Source organism: Rhincodon typus, chromosome 11, assembly GCF_021869965.1.
Source record: "Rhincodon typus isolate 14 chromosome 11, sRhiTyp1.1, whole genome shotgun sequence".
NCBI classification, from domain to species: Eukaryota; Metazoa; Chordata; class Chondrichthyes; order Orectolobiformes; family Rhincodontidae; genus Rhincodon; species Rhincodon typus.
Window position 1 is genome coordinate 60,114,191 of NC_063342.1, and position 25,629 is coordinate 60,139,819.

At 41.0% G+C, this 25,629-nt stretch overlaps 1 protein-coding gene across 1 annotated transcript in view; it reads left to right on the forward strand.

Annotated features, from left to right (window-relative positions):
- frmpd4 (FERM and PDZ domain containing 4) overlaps positions 1-25,629 on the forward strand; it is a 573,791-nt gene that overhangs the window by 508,294 nt on the left and 39,868 nt on the right. Inside the window, exons 6-7 of the mRNA XM_048602573.1 lie at positions 14,287-14,391; positions 17,105-17,212. Coding sequence (XP_048458530.1) covers positions 14,287-14,391; positions 17,105-17,212 — 213 coding nt within the window. The remainder of the gene's footprint in view (positions 1-14,286; positions 14,392-17,104; positions 17,213-25,629) is intronic.

Sequence of the window (25,629 nt, forward strand, 5' to 3'; positions counted from 1 at the left end):
CTAAAACTCTTGGGTATAGGCCACAGGTCCTGACTACTTGTCTGCCTTTTGTGCTGCTCGTTTATCAAATACTTTGCCCCTGTTGATAGAAGTGCTACAAAACCTTACGTCCCATTAACACCCTTTGCTTATCTGTTACCTTTGGGATATTTATTGTGGCCTCCACTGTGAAGACCATTGCAAAACATTGGCCTAAATTATCAGTTCCCCAGTTGTGTCCTCCAAGGGTCCCACATATACTTCAGTTACTTACTACTTTTCTTTTCATATACCCATAGAAACTCTTGCTCTTTGTGTTTATATTTGTTGCCAATTTACTTTCATAATCATTTCTCCCTTTTTATTAACCATTTTACAGCTTTTTCATTAAAAAAATAAATTTCCAATCCACTGGCCTGCCACCTATTTTGGTCATTGAGTAAGCCTTAGTTTTTGTTTGGATACTGTCCTTGACCGACTTTGTTAACCATGGGTGGTTCATCCTTCTCATTGAGTTTTTACTTTTGACCAGAATAAATTTTTGCTGAGCATTGTGAAATAACTGCTAAATTATCTGCCGCTACTCATTCAATGACTTTCTCCTTACTCTATTTTCCCAGACCATTTTAAATAATTCTTTCTTCATACTTCTGCGATTGCCTGTATTTAAGTTGTGGACACTTGTTTGAAATCTGAGCTGCTCTCCCTCAAACTGAATTTGAAACTCTGCAATGTTGTGATCACTACCCTCTGAACATCTTTAACCATGTGATCTCTTATTAATTCTACCTCATTACATATTACTAGATCTAAAGTAGCCTGTTCCCGAGTAGGGTTCTGCAATGTACTGTTCTAATAAGCAATCCCTGACGCACTATAGAAATTCATCTTCCATGTCATCCTTGCCCATCTGATTTGTCCAGTCGATATGCTGACTAAAATCACACATGACAGTTGTACTGCCCTTCTTACACGCCTCCGTTATTTCTAATCTCTGCATTGTCCTACAGTGACACTTCTTCAGGGGCATATAGCTGATTCCCATCCATGATGTCTTTCCCTTGCCATTCCTTACTTACACCCAAATTGATTCCACATCATAATCTATCGCACCTCTATTATTACTCAACAGTGCACTGATACCTCCCTTTGTTAACAAAGCTACGCCACCTACTTTTTAAACTTCTTCTTCTAGAAATGTCAAATACCCTTGAACATTGAGTTTGCACTCATGGTCACACAGTAATCATAGTTCTGTAACAGCTAAGAAGTCTTTTCCATTTACTTCTCTTTTTGCAGTCAATTCAACTATTTTCTTATAAGTGCTACACACATTCAGGTAGAGTTGAAGCTTTGACCTTTTACCATTATTATTTACTCTAGATGTAATTTCTTCTGCATTTTTCTGCATATATATTTCCACCCCTTTTGTCACATTTTGATTATTATTCACCTCTTCACCAAATCAATGCCCTCTTATTTCCTTTTGTGTTTTTTTTTAATTCTTCCTTTCAATTAAACACTCTCCCCACCAATCCCAGCTACAGTTTAGAACCTTATCAACAACCCTAATTATTCAATTCACTGGCTCAAATGAAGCCAGTACCAACACAGCTGCTCTTTATGTCCCTTGTACCCATGCCAGTGCCCTATGAAACAGAACCCATTTTCTCCCACATCTTTGAGTCAGCTTCTTTAAGGCCCTAGGATGAAGTCTATTAGAACCCATGGACTTGTCAGCTCCTATCCCCATCAGTTTCTTCAGCACCACTTCTCTTGTGATTGTAATTTCACTAAATTCTACTCTTCCTTCCACCTCCTGATTGACAGCTAATACAGGAATGTTTTTGCATCCACTACAGTGAAGACAGAAGCAACACCTCCCCACAGCCCTTTGGCATCTTCCCCTGCAACCATTTACTTCCTCTCTACTCACCATCTAAGGTGCCAGACACACCTTACAGTTGAAGCAGCAATTTACCTGTGCTTCACTCAATCTAGTCTATTGAATTCGCTACTCACAATGTGGTCTCCTCTCCTGGTCAACTGTTTTGCAGAACACTTAGGTTTTGTCTGCAAAAATTGATCCTGAGCCTCCAGTTGCCTGCCACTTCAAACACACCACTGTATTCCCTGGCTAACACCTCTGTCTCAGGCTTGCTGCGGTGCTGCAACTAATCTCAGTGCAAGCGAGATGAACAGCATCTCATTTTTTTGCTTGGGAATCCTGCAGCCTTCAGGACTCAATATCGACTTCAGTAATTTTAGGGTTTGAGCACCTCCTCCCTTGTCCTTACCCTAACCTCCCAGTCTTTGTCATTACATTACTGCCATCACAAACAATCCATTTTCACCTACGAATAGTCCCCATTAGCAACTCTTCATTCTCCTAGGCTGACCTTTACCCCATCCTTTGTTTGCTTACTGCTGTTCTCCTTCCGTGCTCCATCTGCACCTTTCATTTACTCCTCCCTCCACCCTGTCTTCAGCATACATACCAACCTTTTCCTAGCTACATGGATTTCTGAAGAAGGGTCACTGGCCAAGAAACATTAATTCTGCTTTCTCTCCACAGATGCTGCTCAACCTGCTGAGTTTCTCCAGCAAATTATGCTTTGGTTTTGGATTTCCAGCATCCACAGTTCCTTGGGTTTTGTCTTGAAGCAAAGTATTTATTCATTTCATCTGCCATTTTGGACTGATACTCACTTTGCTTCCTCCTTTCCTTAAATACCTGTAGAAATTCTTGCTGTCTGTTTTTACATTCCTAGCTTGCTTCCTCCTACTCTTTAATTTCTTCCTCCTGAATAACTTTTTTGTCATCCTTTGCCATAGTTTATATTCTAACCTGCCACTCCACTTGGCAGTATGCTATGCTTTTTCTCACAAGTTTGATTCCTTTGTTAATTTTTTGAATTAGCCATAGATTGTTTATCTTCCCTTTAGAATTTTATTTTATATTGATTATAAAATTACACTGAATATACTGAGACATCCTCTTAAATGTCAGTGACTGTATCTCTGTTGATCTATTGCCTAGCTTCATGTGCCAGTTCACTTCAGCTGGCTCAGCTTTCATGTCCATATAGTTGCCGCTACTCAAGTTTAAAATACCAATTTCTCTAATCTTATGTATATAGGGCTGATTTACATGCAGCTCAGGTAGTAACTCTGAGTTCATAACCTTTGAGGCAATCATGAGAGGCAGATAATCATAGATAAGTGAATAGCCAAGGTCTTTTCCCCAGGGTAGGGGAGTCCAAAACTAGAGGGCATAAGTTTCAGCTGAGAAGGGAAAGATTTACAAGGGACCTGAGAGGTAACTTTTTCATACAGAGGGTGATGCATTTATCAAATGAACTGTTATATGAAATGGTAGATGTGAGTACAATTACAACATTAAAAGATAATTGGACGGTAAATGGAAAGGAAAGGTTTAGAGGGATATGGGCAATACACTGGCAAATGGGACTAGTTCACTTTGGGAAATCTAGTTGGCATGGATGAGTTGTACCAAAGGATCTGTGTCCGTGCTGTATGACTTTGACTCCTTCTCCTACCCATTCAGAACTTCTTCCGAGTTGAAACTATATGGTTGGTGCTTACACGGACCATAACAATTGGCTCCTCCCTTTAGTGTTGTAGTTTCTAGTCTTGAGTAAATGTTCCCAACTCTGATACCAGGCAGGTAACTCAGCTGTCTGGACTCTTTTCTTCAGAGGATGGTGTTAATCCTACTCATTATCTTATCCATTATGATCACTATATTTCTTCATCGCCCTCCCATTTGAATGGCTTCCTGCACCATGTTGCCATTGGTCAGTTTGCTCATCTGCCCCTGCAGCCCCACTCTCACCCTAACAAGCTGAGAGCCTCAAACTTATTGGACAATAGCAGAAGCTGACACTCCTTCAAGTCCTCCCCTTGGGGTTGCCTTACTTGCCTCACTCATGGTCACACACTGACAAATGGTCACAACCAAATCAAAAGACCCAAACTTAAATTGGTCTGACTGCCTCTTGATACAAAAAAATCCAGTTAACATTCTCCCTCCCAAATGCATCAGTGTCTGTAATACAGATTCGAGCAAATTAACTTTGAGCCAGAGATACTTGAACTTCAAACATTTGCTGCAGACAAATTTGCCCTGGCTCACAACGGTGTCCTGGACCTCCCACATGCTACAGCTTTGGTGCATTGCCTGTCCTCTCATCCTTACTGATTTTCAATTACTTATTGACTTATGCTGTTCACTTATTCTGTGAATGCCTTTGAATTCTCCCATCCTGTTAATGCAAGTGTTAAAGTAAACTATAGAGTGACTTGAAGGAACACAAACAAGAGTACAAACATGCGCATAACTTACAACACAGTCTGACATCAGATACCGTACACAAGGGTGATTTTAGCCCCTGGTAACTGATTGGGCGGGCAGTTAAGATCACACACGTGTTTTATCTAGCCTGGAGCCTTTTTGAGATGACATTTCCCACATTTAGCTCACTTAACTGGAGGACTTTGAGGGACACCTGTTTCGAGCAGCACTATTTTCTATCAAAGACAACAAGGTGCAGGGCTGGATGAACACAGCAGGCCAAGCAGCATCATAGGAGCAGAGAGGCTGACGTTTCGGGCCTAGACCCTTCATCAGAAAAGGGGGAGGGGAAGGGGGTTTTGAAATAAATAGGGAGAGAGTGGGAGGCGGATAGAAGAGGGATAGAGGAGAGGATAGGTGGAGAGGAAACAAACAGGTCGAAGAGGCGGGGATGGGGCCAGGAAAGGTGAGTGTAGGTAGGGAGTTAGGAAGGGGATAGGTCAGTCCAGGGAGGACGGACAGGTCAAGGGGGCGGGATGAGGTTGGTCGGTAGGAGATGGAGGTGCGGCTTGAGGTGGGAGGAGGGGATAGGTGGGAGGAAGAACAGGTTAGGGAGGCAGGGACGAGCTGGACTGGTTTTGGGATGCGGTGGGGGGAGGGGAGATTTTGAAACTTGTGAAATCCACATTGATACCATTGGGCTGCAGGGTTCCCAAGCGGAATATGAGTTGCTGTTCCTGCAACCTTCGGGTGGCATCGTTGTGGCACTGCAGGAGGCCCAGGATGGACATGTCGTCTGAGGAATGGGAGGGGGAGTTGAAATGGTTCGCGACTGGGAGGTGCAGTTGTTTGTTGCGAACCGAGCATAAGTGTTCTGCAAAGCGGTCCCCGAGTCTCCGCTTGGTTTCCCCGATGTAGAGGAAGCCACACCGGGTACAGCGGATGCAGTATACCACATTGGCAGATGTGCAGGTGAACATCTGCTTGATGTGGAAAGTCTTCTTGGGGCCTGGGATGGGGGTGAGGGAGGAGGTATGGGGGCAGGTGTAGCACTTCCTGCGGTTGCAGGGAAAAGTGCTGGGTGTGGTGGAGCTGGAGGGGAGTGTGGAGCGGACAAGGGAGTCACGGAGAGAGTTGTCCCTCCGGAAAGCAGATAAGGGTGGGGAGGGAAAGATGTCTTTGGTGGTGGGGTCGGATTGCAGATGGCGGAAGTGTCGGAGGATGATGCGTTGGATCCGGAGGTTGGTGGGGTGGTACGTGAGGACGAGGGGGATTCTTTTTTGGTTTTTATTGCGTGGACGGGGTGTGAGGGATGAGGTGCGGGAGATGTGGGAGACACGGTTGAGGGCGTTCTCGACCACCGAGGAGGGGAAGTTACGGTCCTTGAAAAACGAGGACAACTGAGATGTACGGGAGTGGAATGCCTCATCCTGGGAGCAGATGCGGCGGAGGCGAAGGAATTGGGAATAGGGGATAGCATTTTTGCAGGAAGGTGGGTGGGAGGAGGAGTATTCTAGGTAGCTGTGGGAGTCGGTGGGCTTGAAATGAATATCGGTTTCGCGGTGGTTGCCCGATATGGAGACAGAGAGGTCCAGGAAGGGGAGAGAGGTGTTAGAGATGGTCCAGGTAAATTTAAGGTTGGGGTGGAAGGTGTTAGTGAAGTGTATGAACTGTTCGAGCTCCTCGTGGGAGCACGAGGCGGCACCGATACAGTCATCAATGTAACGGAGGAAGAGGTGGGGTTTAGGGCCGGTGTAGGTACGGAAGAGGGATTGTTCCACGTAACCTACAAAGAGGCAGGCGTAGCTTGGGCCCATGCGGGTACCCATGGCTACCCCTTTTGTCTGTAGGAAGTGGGAGGAATTGAAAGAGAAGTTGTTGAGTGTGAGGACGAGTTCGGCTAAGCGGATGAGGGTGTCAGTGGAGGGGGACTGGTCGGGCCTGCGGGACAGGAAGAAGCGGAGGGCCTTAAGGCCATCTGCATGGGGAATGCAGGTGTAGAGGGACTGGACGTCCATGGTAAAGATGAGGTGTTGGGGACCGGGGAATTGGAAGTTCTGGAGGAGGTGGAGGGCGTGGGTGGTGTCACGGATATAGTTTCTGTTGCTTTCCCAACTGTATTGAAATTTATCGAACACAAAATTAAGAGGGAATTGTTTACAATGTCAGCTAGCAAGGGAGCAAGAAGGGTGGTTGTGTTCAAAATGGCAATTGGGTTGAGAGACAAAGATGTCTCATGGACAAAACATGAGGTCAGAGAAGGCATAAGGGGAGACAGGAGGTTTAAAAGAGAGGAGTGTGGGATTGTGGTTAATGCAGGTAGGAACATAATGGAAAGTTTGGCTTGGTTTAGTAGGAATGGAGGAACGTGGCAGACGCAGCTCAGTAGTTGGTCTGAATTTTATTTATAAAGGAGCCCATGAATTTCTTTAATTTGTTATTGGAGATAAGAGTGAAGCTGGCACAGGGAATGATTTTAAGGAAATGGTTGGCACTAGCGAAAAGATGCTGCAGGTTATCTTCACAATCAAGGATGGTACCAGATTAGTGATCCACTTTAGCCATGTAAAACAGCATCAGGTAGAGCTGAATGTAGCCCAGTCAGATCCAGTGATGAATTGTCAAATGCATATCATATAAATTCAGCTCAGTCCTCCTGAGACTTAAGAGAGTGAAGATAAACGATTTAGTAGGAGGCCAAGTAGTATGGGAAAGAGTAAGCGTCTTGCTAGAGATAAGGGCATCTAAAGCAGTGTGAAGCAAATGTGAGGGATGCTTGATCACTGTGAGAATAGTGTCAATAAGTAGAGAATTGGGAGACTGAAAGTGATATGGAGAGTTTTCCAGCTGTAGATGTATAAGAAAGTGTGGTTTGAAGCAAGAAAGAAGATATAAGTGGAGTGATATACACTGATGTGATCTGGCCTTATTTGTGATTAGATAATTCCAGAGAAGAGGAGAAAACAGTGAATTATCAGGAGAGGGTGGGAAAAGGTGAACTCTGATAGAGGGCAAACTTACTGAGAATGATGAATCATTCAATATAAAGGATGAAGGATACTTGTAGTGAGATATCTTGGATAGAAATATAGGATAGAAAATGAATTGGCATCAAAAACATTGGGTATTAGAGGAGAAATGGGAGTATTAATAAAGATCGATAATGTGAGAGGAAAACAGAAGGTAGCAGAAGAGCCAAAGAGATGGGATAGCTGCTCTGAGATTTAATGGTGCGAAACTCGCAATCACCAAGGCAGAGTGGACAGATCAACACTGAAAAATGTAACAGCTGATGTGTCATCAATAATGAAGAAGACGACACTATCTGTGAATCAAGTTATGGTCAAGATCATGATATCAAATGCAGTTGTCCACGATAGGACTTGGAGTGTATGGATGCAATTCAAAAATGAACATTGTGGAAGGGTCAGCAGATTAGGGGTGGGCAGTAGTAGTATCAGAAGGTGCTTTCATCCAGAAGTCTGAAGTACAGCAACCTTAAATGGATTTGCTTTGTTGCACTGAATGCCAAATGTAATCCTGTTTTCTGATTGGCCTGTATGCATGAGAAATGTGGCTGACTTAACATGAAGGTAGATTTGTGACCAAAATATGCAACACTCACACTGACTATTTTATAATTTGTTTTGAAATCTAGCTGGCACTGGTAATAAGGCTAAATGCAGACCATTGGTGCCATAACACAGTCAAAACTGTTTTCTTCAATCCATAGTTGACAAGAAATCCATGAGTAGAAGTAAGTTTTCCTGAAGGGTTTTTGATAAATGCAAAGTACAATATGCTTGCTGAGCATTATGACAGAGATGTGAAAAGCAATATCTTTGGCTGTGCTCCAAGGAATTCTGCAGCTTGTAATTAAGATTGCAAATATTTTCTTTGTTTGCATAGTCATGGTGCATTGAGTTGGGTATACAGTGAGCGAGTATATCATGTATACATGCTTCTACCCAACCACACATATTGTATTTGGCTGTGACTCTGTATTATTTAGTCAAATTCATAACAGGGGAGAAGTTGATTTTATTTTCCTTGTGTCTCACTCTTCCCACTGAATCACCATGATTAGTAAAAATATATACATTACACAATTAGAATAAGTCTTCTGATTTCTTCTAAAGGCAACTAATGTTCAGGGAATTATTATTGCAATAAGAAAGCTAACTACTTTTGAGGGCTGTGAAATAAAATGACTCCCCCATCATATGCACAAACGCATGAAAGCATAGTATAAGCACTCCAGCTGGTTAGAGCTAAATATGGCCGTACTGTGGATTCCGATCTGTTTGCGTGCTATTGATTATTCTGCTTCCTGAAGCTGACAGAACATGTAATTTGTGTTCTAAATCTCATGGGCCTAAGAGTTAGTGAATATACAAAGATGTAAGGGTCTCCGATATTAATCTGCACGCAGAGCTTCTTGGGCCTCAGACCATGGTTAATTGGCTTATGAAAGTTCATAGAACATAATGCCCCTGAATTTATGCCATGGAGTATTAATATATGACTGTTTAACTTGCTGGGTTTGAAATTCCTGTCGCTTATATTTAACCTATGTAAAATAAATGTTATGTTTTTGCTAAAATGATGCAAAGAGAAATCGCAGATGAGCTTATTAAATATTTGAATGGCTATAAGGTTTTGGTTTTTTGAGTCACAGCTGCCCAGGATAGGCAGTTGACTATTCTTAAGTTAGTTTAAGGTAGTTTATCAAGAAGCAACAGTTTAGAAATGATGCATTAGCCAAATAGAAAGGAAAAGTATGAAACCCGTTTTGGTATTCCAACATGTAACTCTAGATATGTGGCTCATAAAAATCTGTACGATTGATAAGTTGCTTTGTATTTTGAAGCTTAAGTATTATCAGACATTTGATGATAGTTATCAAATGCAATCATAGATTCAACTTTAGACCTGTTACGAAAGTTACACGTTGGACAGCAGATAAAAGTAAATTAGCCATATCATGTAGGATCATCTTGGGTAAGGACAACAAGTAACCATTAGATTTGTCTAGGTCAAATACAATTAGGTGTCACACAGCTTTTTTTTCCTCAACGAATTCCAAGGAGAGAAAATTAAAGTTGTTTTTCTTTTTTTAAAAAAATAGGGTAAATCGCCAAAAGACACAATGTAACTACCATTAAAAAAAGTCAGACGAAGTTAAATTGATGTTCACCTCATCACTTCTTTGATAAATGCACCATCTGGTACAGCAGTAAACTATAGACATAGATATTTTAAGTCAAGCTGTTCAGATGTGAGACTTCTGGAACACGTTAGGACTTTAACCCAGCCTTCTGGCCCAGAGGATGGGATACTACCACTGCACCACAAGACCCTCTTAACTAGACATAAGATAGAAGGTCGCTGCCTTAAACTCTGCTCTGTTCTGGGTTGATTTAGTTTCTATTGGTAAGGTCTCTACATAATGGCTGATGGTTTGTTTAGACATTGTTAGCCTGAGATAATGCTTGTTGAAACTCTTTGGTGTAGAAGTAGCCAATATGTACTAACAAAGAAAAGGAAAGTTTTAGAAGCACATTTGCAACTTCCTGTAGAGTTCTTTAGTCAATCATTTTTTTCTTTGATCATTCATGGATTAGAGCGTCGCTGGCTGACAGCATTTATTGCCCGACCCTAACTGCCCAGATGGCAGTTTAGCATCAACCACATTGTAGGCCAGACCAAGTAAGATTGGCAGTTTCCTTTCCTAAATGACAATAGTGAAGCAGACGGTTTTTCTTTTTTACCCCTGACAATCGACAGTCATCATTAGACTCTTAATTCCAGAATATTTTTTTCACCGATTTCAAATTCCACCATCTGCCGTGACGGGAATCAAACCTGGGGCCCCAGAACAATATCTGGGTCTCTGGATTAATAGTCCAGCAGTAATACCACTAGGCCATCGCCTCCCCAAGTAATGGAATAACAACAACACATGGTGTTTTTGACATAATAAAACATCCCAAGATGCTTCACATAGACATTATTCCAAAAGTTAATAATGAGTCACAAAGAGATATTAGGGCAGTTGATAAAACTCTTAGTTAATGAGGTCAATTTTACAGAACAGCATAATAGGTTAGAGAGGTAGAGATATAAAATTGTTTCGGCAGAGAATTTTAGAGCATATACAATCTCGGCAGCTAATAGTATGACAGGCAGTTGTGAAACAAATTAAAATCGGGGCTGTACGAGAGCTACAGGGATTTCAAAATGCCTGGGCTACCGGAGGAGTTGACAGGGATAGTGGCCAGTGATGCCCTGGAGGGATTTGAACATTAAGATGAGAATTCTAAATTCAGTATTACCAGATTGGGAGCTAATATGGATCTGTAAGACCCGATGAGTTAGATGAGCAGGACAAAGTATGGGTTAGGATATCGACAACATTTTTGAATGAATTCAAGTTTATGGAAGGTGGTGAGTGGGAGTTGAACTGGAAAAGCATTGAAGCAGGCTGGAAGTAATAAAGATATGGAGGATGAATACTGCAATACCAGTTTGCCTGAGGTAAGTGCAGACAGGCATTGTACAGATTTGAAAATAGGTAGAAAGTTTACAGGGTCAGAAGTCCACCTGAAAGTGATGCTAATTGCTTTATTATTTTATTTTTGGATCATGTGAACTTCAGAACTTTATGAAACAGATTAATCACTGAAACTACAATAACATATACATACAGGTCTAAAGTTTCTTGTTACTTGTATTAACTTACATTTGAATTTATTTGCACACAGGCTTTCAATGTACGAAATCAACAAGTGTTCATGTTTTTAAATTATAATTTTTTCTGTTTTATGTTGCCAGTCACGCACTGACTGAAATGAGGATGCAATCTAGAATGGGTGTCTCCGCAGTCAGTAAATACTGTGTCCCTTTAAATATGCAGCCTCATTCCAGAAAATGAAACTTATTTCTGAAATACCTTAAGGAGACAAGCTTTCTTTGGTCGAAATTAGAAAATTGACAGAAAAGGAATGAGTAAATTGTACACTAATTAGCCACTGTCATCACAAAATTATTAAGCTGTTGTTGTGTATCGATTAATGATAAAGCTACCTTAACATGGAAATTGAGTAATTTTACATGTGTGATGTTGAAAGACACCTTCTGTTTTTCACATACCATTTACAGAACCAGTATTGTATGAATTGTATGCAGTGGTCACCTTTTTAAGGGTAATTAGGGATGGTCAATAAATGCTTATCTCGTCATTGACAACCATATCCCATTAAAGATGTTCAAAAATTGTTCATGTTATGTGGATTTGTTCTTGTGGGCAGGATGTTTGATCAAGCTTAGCCTGGTGGAGCAGCAATGGCAGGAGTTTCTGGGGATAATTTGGGAGGCACAGCAGAAATTTATCCGAAGGAAGAAGAAACATACTAAAGGGAGAAGCGAAGTTAGGGACAGCATAAAAGTAAAAGAAAAAGCATACAAAATGGTAAAGATTAGTGGGAAGCCAGAGGATTAGAAAGACTTTGAAAAACCTGCAGAGGAAACCTAAAAAAGCAATAATGAGGGGAGAAGATGAAAAATGGAGGTAATCTAGCGAACAATATAAAAGAAGATTGTGTGACTTATTTTCAGATGCGCAAAAGGCGAGGGAGAGGCAAAAATTGAAATTGGACCACTGGGTAATGAGACTGGAGAATTAGTAAAGGGGAACAAAGAACTAGCAGAAGAACTAAAAAGGTACTTAGCATCAGTCTTCATGGTGGAAGACATCAGTAGCATACAAAAACTTCAAGAGAGTCAAGGGGCAGAGGTGAGTGTAGTGGTCAGCATGAAGGAGAAGGTGCTGGAGAAGATCCGAAGGTAGATAAATCACATGGACCAGATGGACAACAACACAGGATAATGAAGGAGATAGCCATAAGGAGATAGTGGAGGCATTGGAAGTGATCTTTCAGGAATCACTGGAGTCAGGATGGGTCCCAGAGGACTGGGAACTGACTAAAGGAACATCCATTTAAGGGACAGAGCTAGATGGGAAATTATAAGCCAGTTATTCTGACCTTGGTTGTTAATTAGATTTTAGAGTCCATTACGAAGGATGAGATTGTGGAATACTTGGAAGTGCACAGTAAAATAGTACTGAATCAGCACTACATCGTCAAGAAAAGGTTATGCCTGACAAATCTGTTAGAATTCTTTGAGGAGATAACAAAAAAGTTAGACAAAGGAGAGCCAGTGGATGTAATCTCTTTGAATTTCCAGAATGCCTTTGACAAGATGTCATACAGGAGTCTGCTAAATTAAGTAAGAGCCCATGATGTTAGGTGTAAGGTATAAGCTTGAATAGAGAATTGACTGACTGGTAGAAGGCAGAGTGTAGGGATAAAGGGGTCTTTTCAGGATGGCACCTGGGGACTAGTGGAATTCTGCAGGGCTCAGTGTTGGGACCACAATTATTCACCCTACGCATTAACAATCTGGACAAAGGAATTGAGGGCATTGTTGCTAAGTTTTCAAATGACACAAAGTTAGGTGGAGGGATAGGTAGTGTTAAGGATAATGGGAGCCTGCAGAAGAATTTGGACAGGTTAGGAGAGTGGGCAGAGAAATGGCAGATGGAACACAATGTGGGTAAGTGTAAGGATATGCACTTTGGTAGGAAGAGTAGAGGCATAGATTATTTTCTAAATGGGGAAAGGCTTCGGAAATCTGAAGCACAAAAAAACTTGTAAGTCCTCGTTCAGGATTCCCTCAAGATTAACATACGGTTCAGTTAGCAGTTAGGAAGGCAAATGCAATGTTAGCATTCATTTCAAGAGGCTAGAATTCAAGAGGAGGGATGTACTGCTGAGGCTCTAAAAGGCTGTGGTCAGACCACATTTGGAATATTGTGAGCCCCGTATCTAAGGAAGGACGTGTTGGCCATGGAGGAGGTCCAGAGAAGGCTTACAAGAATGAACCCAGGATGAAGGTCTTATCATATGAGGAATGGCTGATGACTCTGGGTTTGTACTTGATGGAGTTTAGAAGGATGAGGGCGGGATCTGGTTAAAACTAACAGAATACTGAGATGCCTGGATGGAATGAATGTGGAGACTATGTTTCCACTAGTAGGAGAGACTAGCACACAAGCATCAGAGTGAAAGGACAACCCTTTAGAACTGAGATAAGGACGAGTTTCTTCAGCCAGAAGGTGGTAAATTTGTGGAACCCATTGCCACAGAGGGCTGTGGAGACCAAGTAAGTGAGTATATTTAAGACAGTGATAGATATTTCTTGATTAGTAAGGGATCAAATGGTTACAGGGAGAAGGCAGGAGAATGAGGTTGAGAAACATACCAGCCGTGATTGAATAGTGAAGTAGACTGGATGAGCGAAATGGGCAAATGCTGCTCCTATGTCTTATAGTTTTATGATCATTGGCACTTGATGTCAGATTGGTGAAAATTATGATCAACTCTTATTGGTCTGCTAAGCTTAGTTACTTTGTTGTGAAGTGATTCCCTAAAAGAGGAAACAGGGCAAGTGTGATGAAGTGGTAGCGGGTGAGGGCTGCAATGAAAGCTCTTAACAAATTGGTACATAAACTTTGAGAGGGGTCACCCATCAGCCCAACTAAAAGTGAAACTAGAAAGTAAGAAAAACACAATGAAACTACAGAAAATTGAAATTTAAAGTAAAATCTTTAAAGAAAACAGGATGTAGAATATTTCTATGTCACTGGCAGTTCCTGAATAAAATCAGAGATAGCAAGAACTGCAGATACTGGAGTCAGAGTCAACACTGTGTGGAGCTGGAGGAATATGGCAGGTCAGGCAGCATTAGAGGAGCAAGAAAGTTGATGTTTTGGGTCGGGACCCTTCACAACTTGTTACATTTTTACACTGCAATGAAAATGTTCCAATGGACTGTAAGATGGTTTGTAGTTGAACACTTATAGCATTGATGTCAAGTACATAACTGATACCATGAGCTATTTCCATTGCCTGAATTTTCTTGTGTTTCAGTCTCCCAAGTCGGCCTTTATGAGTGCAGCCAAGAAGGCCAGGTTGAAGTCCAATCCTGTAAAAGTTCGCTTCTCCGAGGAAGTCATTATAAATGGTCAGGTCCCGGTAAGTGGAGACAATGTAGTTATGGTGCATTTAACAGATGTGTGGGGCATTAGCACCTGCCACTGAGCTGAACAGCATTGTTTTGTGCCACCAACACTGAGTCTAATTCCAAAACTGGCTGCTCCTGAACTGCCTGCTTTGAGTGAATTTTGTACATCTTTCTTATTTCTGAGATTTTAATTACTGAGAATTGCATGGAATTTACAAGACAGAAATAGGCCTTTCAGCCCAACAAATCTCTATTGGTGTTTATAGTCCACACGAACCGCTTCCCATACTACATGTTCCCATCCTAGCAGGATACAGGCAGTCCCCCGTTGTGAACAGGCTCCAATCTTGAGTACGTTCACAAGTCAATTTGTACGTAAGTCAAAACAAAATAGAATAATGTAAAATAGCCACAAGTATGAGGATCTTTGAAATTAGTATGAATATACCCATGTCTGTTGATCTTGTTTGCAAGTACGTGCATTTGTAAGTCACACATTTGTAAATTGGGGACCGTCTGTATCCTTAATAACGAAGCCTTTACAGCCTGATAAAATAGGTAACCAAGCAAAACAGATCAGATCGGTACCGACCAGATGGTTACAAAGCTAGTGTGGGACTTTACTTCTTTAGAATATGTTTCCTACGTATTACAGGATGAATCAGTGAAGCATATTCTTCAGCATAAATCTTTATTTCCACATGAAATATTCTTCTCACAGTGGTTATGGTGGTTAACATTTTGTGCAATGTCTCATTTGGAAAAATGGATGAGCTTTAAACATGTTTTTATTTGATCAGAAATATATTATGTATTGGAAGCAGAAAATCTGAAAGCTGCAATGAAGACACTCATCAGTCAATGGTCAGATTTTACTAAAAGGAAAAGGATGTTTGTCATGTTCACTACAACTTAAAACACTTATATTGAAATCATGTCCAATCTGCTGAAGAGGAGTCTGGAAAATGAAAGGAACCTATTTAGTATATTATCTCTACAGGGTATATTTTATAATGTACTGCAATCAGTCCAAAGCTTAGTGTGATAAAATAGCATTTTGGACATTTGAACACAACAAATCACGTGTCTGAATCACAGCCCACACGTTTCTATTTACTAATTAAAGTGAATTGATGAGAAACTGTGTGGGTGACAGTATTGAACAATGATCTCTGAATTCCTGTACTATTATTTTCATCGCATCAAGCCAGATTTAAGCACAAAGTTAAACTTATTGCCAATATACAAATCCGTTTTATATATCACATATATTACGGTTATATTGATGTTCTTTTTAGTCACATAGTCTTGTAATAATTGGATGTTTTAAATTAGATGGATTTAAAAATGGCAAGAGCCATTAAAGGACCTAATTACTTCTTTATACTCAATGATTCTGTCATTATATAAAATTCAGGCTGCTGTGAACCAGGAGAGTAGGTTACCATCAAACCAACAAACTGTTGAACTTTGGCGTGGTAGATTTGCTGCTTCAAAAGAGGACTTGGAATGCAATCTGCTATTGTTAATGATGCACCCTCAGTCTACTATATAACACAATGCTAGACCCTAACTTGGATACCAACTACATTCTCACAACTCCCAAACACGAAAAAGATAACATGACAAAAGTCAACACTCAACGTTATGATTTCATTTTCAGATTTGGCCTCAGGATCAATTATGCTTCGCCTCCAGTCCAAACTCAAATTTCAGGGATAGTTATTTAAACTTCCCTGTCTGGTTTCAGAGTCTGCCATACTCACACCCTGCTGCTTGGAGCTCAGCCCTTGTGTTTCACCCTGCTTTAGCATCTTGGACTTTACCCACAACATCAGGCTTAAATGCCTCAACTAATCTTCAGGTGCCACTGTGTCCTATTCTAAGCCTCAGACCCTCCCTTCCTACTTAGGACAGCACTCAAGGCCCTGTGCTATCCACGTACCTTCCAGTGACTCCTGGATCTTGCAGAACCAAGCGATTCCAGATCCATCACAACATCATATACAAGTCATCTGACCCCTTTTCTTGCTCTGGTGGCCTAGTTGCCTGCTTTTCCTTCTTTTACCACTTCTAGCTCTCTTCTTTTCCAAATCCCTGCTCAATGTCTGTCTTGAGCCTCAGTTTTTTGTTAAGAATATATTCCTACCAACAAATAGGAACATTTTCTTCTTCATCTTCACACTTTTTAAAAGAGTACAAAATATCTGTTTTCAGTAAATCAGGAAAGGCAAATCGTTGGCTACATAAAGACACACCAGGGAACAGATAGTGCAACAAACATAGGAAATTATAGTAACAGAAGGAATTGGATTGACAAACAAAAAGAACAAGCAAGGACAATAAAGAGATCAACAATCAGAAAGCAAAGACAAAGGCAGAAAGGAAGACTCAAAAAAGTTAAAGTAAGAGAGAAATCAATAGACAAAAGTACAATTCCTATTTTTCATTTTGAGCAATGACACAGAAAGTCAACACATGCTTATTTATTTTAATAGTAGAGAAATCTGATTTATCCCAGGAATAGATCTTACACAAATTACTTTCTGTAGATTTATGGGGTGAAAGAATACTCTAAACTGAAACGACTAATGTAAGGAACATTTCACAGTTCAGTGTACTTGCTGGAGATAATGAGGATAAAATGCAATAATGTTCCTGCAGAAATGCCATTGCAGTCTAGAAAAGGTTAGACTGTAACATGCCTGCTTTTTCTATTCACAGGACACTGTCAAAGATAATTCCCTTCTGTTCATGCCGAATGTATTAAAAGTTTACCTTGAAAATGGACAAACTAAGTCTTTCCGATTTGACAACAGTACAACAATGAAGGTAAGTCCACACCTACAGTCAAGAGTGCATTCAGGCAGGGCTGAATATATGTTTTCCAATAGCTTTGCAGATAAAGGACTTAAGTGCATCAAAAATATTTGGATTCTCAGGTATGTTATAACAGTTGGTCCTATGTCCTAAAACTCCACCACTGAATGTACACAACAGAAGCTCTGAATGAGCTATATAAATATTTGCAGTCCCGTCTAGTGGCGTGTACTTTGAACTGAAACAGTTCTAATCCTAGAATTACGTGCAATTACCGACAATTTTAACTATTAAGAGACCAATTCTTTCTTCATTGTTGCACTTCAATGGCAAGAAATCCAGTTTTGAGAGTATAAGAAATTAACTTTGTGTATCTCGAAAATTAATCATTCACAGTTCTAGTACAATGTGGCCCAATGCAGAGTAAACACCATCTGCTCAAACCTCGAAACTGTATTTAACCCCAGCCTGAGAAGTACATCTCCTAATGCACAAAGAGAACCTTTTACAAATCTGAATTTTCTAAATTCACCAGTAACTGGCCTGAGGTTAATTTTAAGCTTATCTCACATGTGGCACTTGCAGCTACCAAGATGAAAAGACTTCAACTTGGACATTTTAATAAGTGTGAAACAAAAATAAAAATTGCTGGAGAAACTCATCAGGTCTGATCTGTTCTGATGAGGAGTCACCAGTCTCAAAACATTAAATGTTTTCTTCCCACAGACCTGCGAAGTTTCTCCAGCAATTTCTGTTTGGGTTTCAGATCTCCAGCATCTGCAGTTCTTTGCTGTATTTTAATAAGTATTGTCAATACTCTCTGTCACTAATGGAGCATGTTTTTGTGGAGGAAAGGGGTGTCTTATAGAGTCAAAAGAGTCACACACCGTAGAAACAGGCCCTTCGGTGCACCATGTCTGCGTTGGCCAACAAATACCAAACCACACTAATGCTATTTACCTGCACTTATTCCATAGGCTACTATGCCCTGGCATTTTAAGTGTTTGTCCAGATGCTTCTTGAATGCTGTGAGAATGCCCTCATCCACCACCCTCTCAGGCAGCACGTTGCACATTTCCACAACCTTTCTGAGTGGAAAAGATTTTCCTCAGATCCCCTCTAAACCATCTGCTCCTCACCTTAAACTTATGCCCTCTGGTCTTAGACACACCTGCCATGGGGAAAAGATTCTCATGATCTACCCTGTCTACGTCTCTCATAATTTTGTACCTCTCAATCAGATTCCCCATCAGCCTCCTCTGCTACAGGGAAAGCAAACCCAACCTGTATTCTCTCCTCATAACTGAGACTATCCATTCAAGGCAAGATCCAAGTGAATCTCCTACACACCCTGTCCAGGGCAGTCATGTCCTTCCGATAGAGTGGCAACCAGAATTGCACACAGTATTCCAACTGTGGCATAACCAATGTTTAACCAATGTCTTGTGAGGGAGATGGGGGGAGTGGGATTGGCATGGGAACAAGCAAGTCTTCTGCCATAAATTAAATCCACATCTCAATGGCAGAATGCCACTGTACTTCCATACAGATAAAGTACAATTCCTGGAGAATGAGGACTAAACAGATTTTTAAAACATGTTTATTGAAAAGAAGATTTTGGTTGTTTGCATGCTGAATGTACAGTTCTAGGTCACTGAATGTTTTCAAGGAGTTAGATATCGTTCTTAGGGTAAACAGATCAAAGGGTATGGGGTATGGGGACAAAGCGAGAGCAAGGCACTGAGTTGGATGATCCTATTGAACGGCAGAGCAGTCTTGCAGGGCCAAATGGCCTATTCCTGCTCCTGTTTTCTATGTTTCATCAGAGCACAGAGGATGCAATCATTTAATTCAGCAAGAAGATACCAGTTTAACTAAAAGTGTTTGCCAAAACCTTCCCTTTTCAAGAATAAGCAGGCTACATCAGTAAATCAAAGTACTTGTGCTTCTCATTGCTGGGACAGAAATGTGTGATAATTGGTCTGGTTCTTTTCTTCTGCAAACCAAAAAGACAATTTGTCAGGGGCAATATCTCTTCTCAGTTCACATTTTTAAAAAGCTGCTTAATTTGCTGAATGACTCCTTTTATTTAAGAAAGTGAGGAAAGATAGTAGGGAACGAATACAGCTTTGAATGACAACAAAGGAAAGTGATTCATTTTCTGACAGGCCACATTTAAGGTTCTGTTGTTGCAAACTTCCTGTCTACCAATGGTTAAGCATTGCTGCTGAAGCCAGTAACAGATTAAACTACATCTAACTCTAACCCAGACACTAATAAGAACAGAATATTATTTGTGGTATTGTCAGGGAGAGTGGCATTTTGCCATTTAAATGTGGTTTTAATTTATGACACACATTTGCTTGCCCCTGTTCAAACCCCCAATCTCCCCCAGATGACACCCCTCAAAACAATAGGCTTCACTGTTGACTAGAGGGGCAGAATTTTCTGTGCCCTCTGGGATTAGGTTGATAGGCAGGGGCAGGGATTGCATGTACAGATTAGGAGGAAAGTCCAGTGTCTTCCTTCCATCACACAACATTGTCAGCAGTAGAGAAATTGGTGATTTGATTGCTCACTAGGCGCCATAAGTGACCAATTAAAGTAACATTTGGACTCCATGGGCATTTTACACGTCAGGAGAGCCCACTATCACGTGGGGTGACTGCTGGGTGAGAGGTTCACCCCCTCCCCAACACCATCATCACCATCAGTAAAGCAGTAGCCACCCTCAAGGTAACATTGCTGCTGTTACTCACTGACCCCACTGTTCTGCACCAAACATTGAAATTTTACCAAGCTGTGCTTCCTTGTCCCCAGCATTCCTGAATCCAGTTTAGGTTCCGGAGATGCTTTATTGTCACACATACTCAATTGAGTACAGTAAAAAGTTTACAAGTTGCCACATTGACTGGCAGATCTTGGGGGCAGGCTGCCATCCTGCTGGTAGCCTCTAAATTGGTCACCATTGGGAGTATAACTCTCCAATCCACCAGCCACCACAGCAAGACCCCTCCCATCTTTAGCCCCTGTGCTAGGACATCCCCATTAATGGAAAAATTTAGGAATTTGTCTGTGGAACTTTCAAATTTGCTGTTAAAGGTATACTGGTTTGATCAACTATCATACCAAAGACTCTATAAGTATGTGATTTGTGACTGATAATCATTTACAATTCAACTTTTATTGCTGTTGTGCATAAAATAAAATGAAATAAATTTATTCCAATCGCTGTAGGAATAGAGAATACAGGACGTGCTTGCACCTTAATAATATTATAAAAGAAAGGCCAAAACTTATGTTTCTGATCTCCGCTGCATAGGTTTTTCCTCCTATTCTGTCTCTGCTTTTTGAAGGTGGTATGGATCTGTAGGTCAGAAATGAGGGCGTTAGCTAATGATTTCACAGTGATCAGCACCATTCACGATTCCTCAGATACTGAATCAGTTCTTGCCTCCAATTGCACAAAGTTGTGGACAATATCCAGGCTTCAGCAACCATGTGCCGTGCAACATTCACAGCATACAAATGCCAGACAGTGATGACCTCCAACAAGAGAGAATCTAACCACCAGCCTTAACATTCAATGGCATTACCATTGCGGAATCCCCCACTGTCAACATCCTAGAGGTTACCACTCACCAAATACTGAGCTGAACTAGCCATGTAAATACTATGGCTACGACAGCAGGTCAGAGGCTAGGAATTCTGCAACAAGTAATACACTTCCTGACTTCCCAAAGCCTGTCCACTATCTACAAGATAGATTTTTTTTTTTGATTTTATTCATTCATCAAATGTGGGCATCACTGGCTAGGCCAGCATTTTTTGGCCATCCCTAATTGCCCATGAGCATGTGGTGTGAGCTGCCTTCTTGAACGCCTCCATTTCATTTGGTGTAGGTAGACCCATAATGCTCTTCGGGAGGGATTTCCAGGATTTTGACCCAGCAACACTGAAGGAACTGTAGTACATTTTCAAGTTACTATGGTGAATCTGCTGCTATTAATCTTCTGGATGGCTGTAGTTATGGGTTTGAAAAGTACTGTTTAAAGGTATCTGGGTAAATTTCTTGTAGATGATGCACACTACTGCTACTGAGCAAGAGTGGTGGAGAGAGTGAATGTTTGTGGATGTGACGCTAATCGAATGGGCTAAGTTAGATGGTGATAAATTGCTTGAGTGTTGTTGAGCTTCACTTATGCAGGCAACTGGGGGATGTAATAATGTATTGGTATCGTCACTAGACTAGTAATCTAGAGACCGAGGTAATGTTCTGAGGACCTTGGGTCAAATTCCGCCATGGTAGTTAGCAGAATGTGAATTCAACTAAAATCTGGAATTAAAAATCTAACTACACTCATGAAACTGTTGTCAATTCTTGTTAAAAACTCATCCGATTCAATATTGTTGCTTGGTCAGGAGAAGGAAAACTGCCACCTTTAGCTGGTCTGACCTGCATATGATCCCACACCCATATCAACATGGTTGATTCTTAACTGCCTCTGAACTGGCCCAGCAAATCATTCAATTGTATCAAACTAATAGAAAGGGTCAAAAAGGAAGCTGGAACAGACCACCTGGCATCAATCTAGACACCAGAAATGACAACGGCGTACTGTCGACCCTCCTCAATAATATCTAGGAGCTAATGCCAAAATTGGGAGAACTGTCTGTCTGACAGACTAGTCAAACAATAGCCTGACAAAATCTCACTCCCAAGCAACGTTATGTGTCCACCTACACCAAATGAACTGCAGCACTTAAGCAGGGCAGTTCTCCACCCATTTCTTAAGGGCAATTAAGGATATACAGCAAATACTGGCCCAGCCAACAAAGCTCATACCCCCTGACTAAATCAAGAAAAAAAACTCCCCCATTTCCACACCCCCCCAACCCCAATTTCTGCCAATGGTGGAACTGAGAATCCCAGTGTTGCAAGGGAGCAGGAGGGTGAGCAAAGGCAGGGTTGTTGGATGTGGGGTAGAGTTTGGTTGGATGAGCAGTAGCTGGGATGCTGGATGGTGTGAATAATGCTTTTGTTGATTTAAAGGGCTGCATTCCTGAACAGGAACTCCAATGAAGAGTCACCGGACTTGAAATGTTATCTCTATTTTCTTCCCACAGATGCTGCCAGACTTGCTGAGTTTTGCTGGCAATTTCTGGTTTTATTTCAGATCTCCAGCATTCACAGTTGTTTGTTTTATCCGCAGATTCACCCTTCAATAAAGTGATGAAGGATTGCACCAATGTCAGAGATGCCATCTTTCAGTTGAAATGTCTAACAAAGATCCTGTGTGCCTATTCTTTTGCGTGTAAAAACATGGTAGAGGCAGGTTCACTCTGGATGTATCCTGCAGTTAGCATTGTTAGTTTCTCTCCCTTGAATTTATTTGAAACAGAAAAGAGGAATTCTCCCAGTGGTCTTGTTTTTACCTGTCAGTCATCACCACTATAAACAGTAATTTTTCGAAACTGTTAATGGGACTTGCTGTGCATGCATTGTTTCTTGAATTTAGTTCATGTGAACATTCTTCAAAAGTATATTTTATTGGTTGTAAATCAGTCAGTTAGGATGTCCAATGGAGGTAGTAAGGTGCTACTTAAATGCACATTCTATTATTATACCATGCACCTAATGATCCCAATCAACACTGGTGTACACAGAATGACACTATGCAGCCAAATATATTGTGTTAATTAATTAATTGCCCCATTAGGCTATTTAAAAATCTTCTGTTGTGACAACTAAATTGGACATATTTTCCACACTTGTGGCCTTAAAAAAAATCTACTGCTGTATGCTGGTAACCTGGAGATATTTATCAATAATTGTTGAATAAAGGTTGGGGTAATTATTTATTTGTTGTAATATTGATTATCTTAAGTAATGTTGATTTTCAGGTCGTTTTCAAGAAGTCAATGTTTGTTACATGTCCAAAGGGAAACAAGTTTCTTTTTAAAATTCCTGTCTGATGTTTCTCTTCTAGCACTTTTTCTCCCAAAGGCAGCAATAGAAACTGGCTCGGTGGGATGTAGTCAGCTAAGACCACACCCCAACTACTTATTCCGCTGTTATGATCCTAGCTGATGCTATTCCTGGAAAAGGGAGATCTTAGACAGCTGAATAGATAATATTTGATTTGCTTTGGTTTTAACAAAGTGGTTTCTTGCTGAAACATAATCACACAATGTTACAAAGTTTGCTTCAACAATAACACAGAAGTTTATCAACAAAAATGAAAGCCACACCAAACTCTCTATTTATAACACAAATTCAAAGATATTTAAAATTGTAAAAATATAATCCCACTAATCCCAAAACACTTTAGTACCCAAAATACCGCCCCCAACCACACCCCCCCCCACCCCCAGTTCAGTACCCAATAACACACTTAAATAGTACACAAAAACACCACCCACATAGTACTCACACAGAGTACCTGTCTCCAATACCTCAGTAGTTTAAGTCACATGTAACTAACTTAGAGACTGAAACTACAGATAACTTCCTCTTGGAACTATTACACACCTGAGCTTAAAGGTACTCAGCTTCAAGTAATCCTTCTAAATCTTTTGCTAATTACTTTAAACCCTCTTCTGGAGCCATACAGCACAGAAACAAACTCTTTGATCCAACTCGTCCATAACGACCAAGTTTCCCAAGCTAAACTACTCCCATTTGCCTGCATGTGGCTCATATCCCTCTAAAACTTTCCTGTTCATGTACCTGCTCAAATGTCTCTTGGATGTTAACTGCACCTGCATCGACCACGTCCTTTGGCAGTTCATTCCACATACATATCGCCCTCCGTGTGAAAAAGTTGCCCCTCAGGTCCCTTTTAAATCCATGCCCCTCATGATTTTATAAACCTCCATAAGGTCATCCCTCAACCTCCTACACGCCAGGGGAGAAAACGTCCCAACCTATCCAGTCAATTCTTATAACTCAAACCCTCCACCCCAGTAACATCATCCTTGTAAATCTTTTCTGCACCCTTTCCAATTTAGTAATATCCTTCCTATGGCGAACAGAACTGTAGCAGTACTCCAAGGTGACCTCACCGATGTCCTGTACAGCCGCAACATGATGACCTAACTCCTTTACTCAATACTCTGACCAACGAAAGCGAGCGTGCCGAATGCCTTCTTCATCACCCTGTCTACCTGTGAAGCCAAAGTGGAAATTTTTACTCCTACCAAAACCTCCCGTGCTTCTATGTTCTATTTTGAACTTGAAAACTTAACGCTTACACTTAGTGAGTTTTTTTGCTTTTATTATTCAAAGTATACTCATTCAATTCCGTATTGCAATATGCTAGAAGTGAGTACTTCAGAAAACTACCAGAAATTGAATAACCACAACTCAGTCTCACTTGGTGACACGGAACTCTCAGCAATATTCAAAGAGGAACAGCGCCTTGCTGCTGTTCCGCTGAGCCAGCCGTCTAGGCATAGACTGCAAGTGCTGAAGGTAAAGAGAAAGATTTGTACTTAAATAGCAGCTTTTATCATCACATCTCAGAGCTCATTCTGACCAATTGCAGTAGTGCTGTAGGATCATTTATATCCATCTGAGCAGGCAAACAAGGCATAGTCTCAGTTTAATGTCTCATCCAAAAGATAGCACATGCAAAACCCTGTCACTTCATCTGTAGTGCGCAGGAGTTTTAGCCTTGACATTGTATTCAGCTCCCTGAATGGACTTGAACCAACACCATCTGACTCAGACACAAGATGTTACCAACTGAGCAACAGTTGATACACATAAAAGGTTCAACTGAATTCGTATCGCTAAGCTTGACCTCTTGACACAGGCATTGGGTGTGCGTAACAGTGAAAATATCTTCCATTTCTCAATGCCGTCAGTTTTCACATCAGTCAATACCAATTTTCACTAAAATTCACTGTCTACAAGTGTGGTAGAAATGGAAATATCAATGATCTCAAAAAGGAATAAAAACAAAAAATGCTATAACTGCTCAGCATGCCTGGTAGCATCTCTGGAATGAAATATCATGACAGAGTCAGATCTGCCAAAAGATTACAGACCTGAAACGCTCACTCTAGTCACCTGTGTTTTTCTCCCTGCTCCAAGTTAAGAACATCACTGTTTCCTTCATTTGTCTAAGAATTCAGCTGCTCTCTTGTGGAGCACACAACCTCAGACACAGATAAGGTTGATGGAGGAGGGAAAGTGAAGTGGCTGTCAAAGGCCTTTCCTCACTATTTTGGTTGTTACAGATCAGTCCCTGGTATATTCCAGTGGTACTACACAGTTACCCCAGCCTATCTAAAGAAAATCCTTTTAAGTCCACTACTGATGTGAGTCCTAGACCCCTGACTCCTGGCAAAGCTCCACCTAAAGATGCATGGTTAATAACAAGATTAAGTGGTTGTAACCAGAGAAACCTACTTTGGAGAAATAA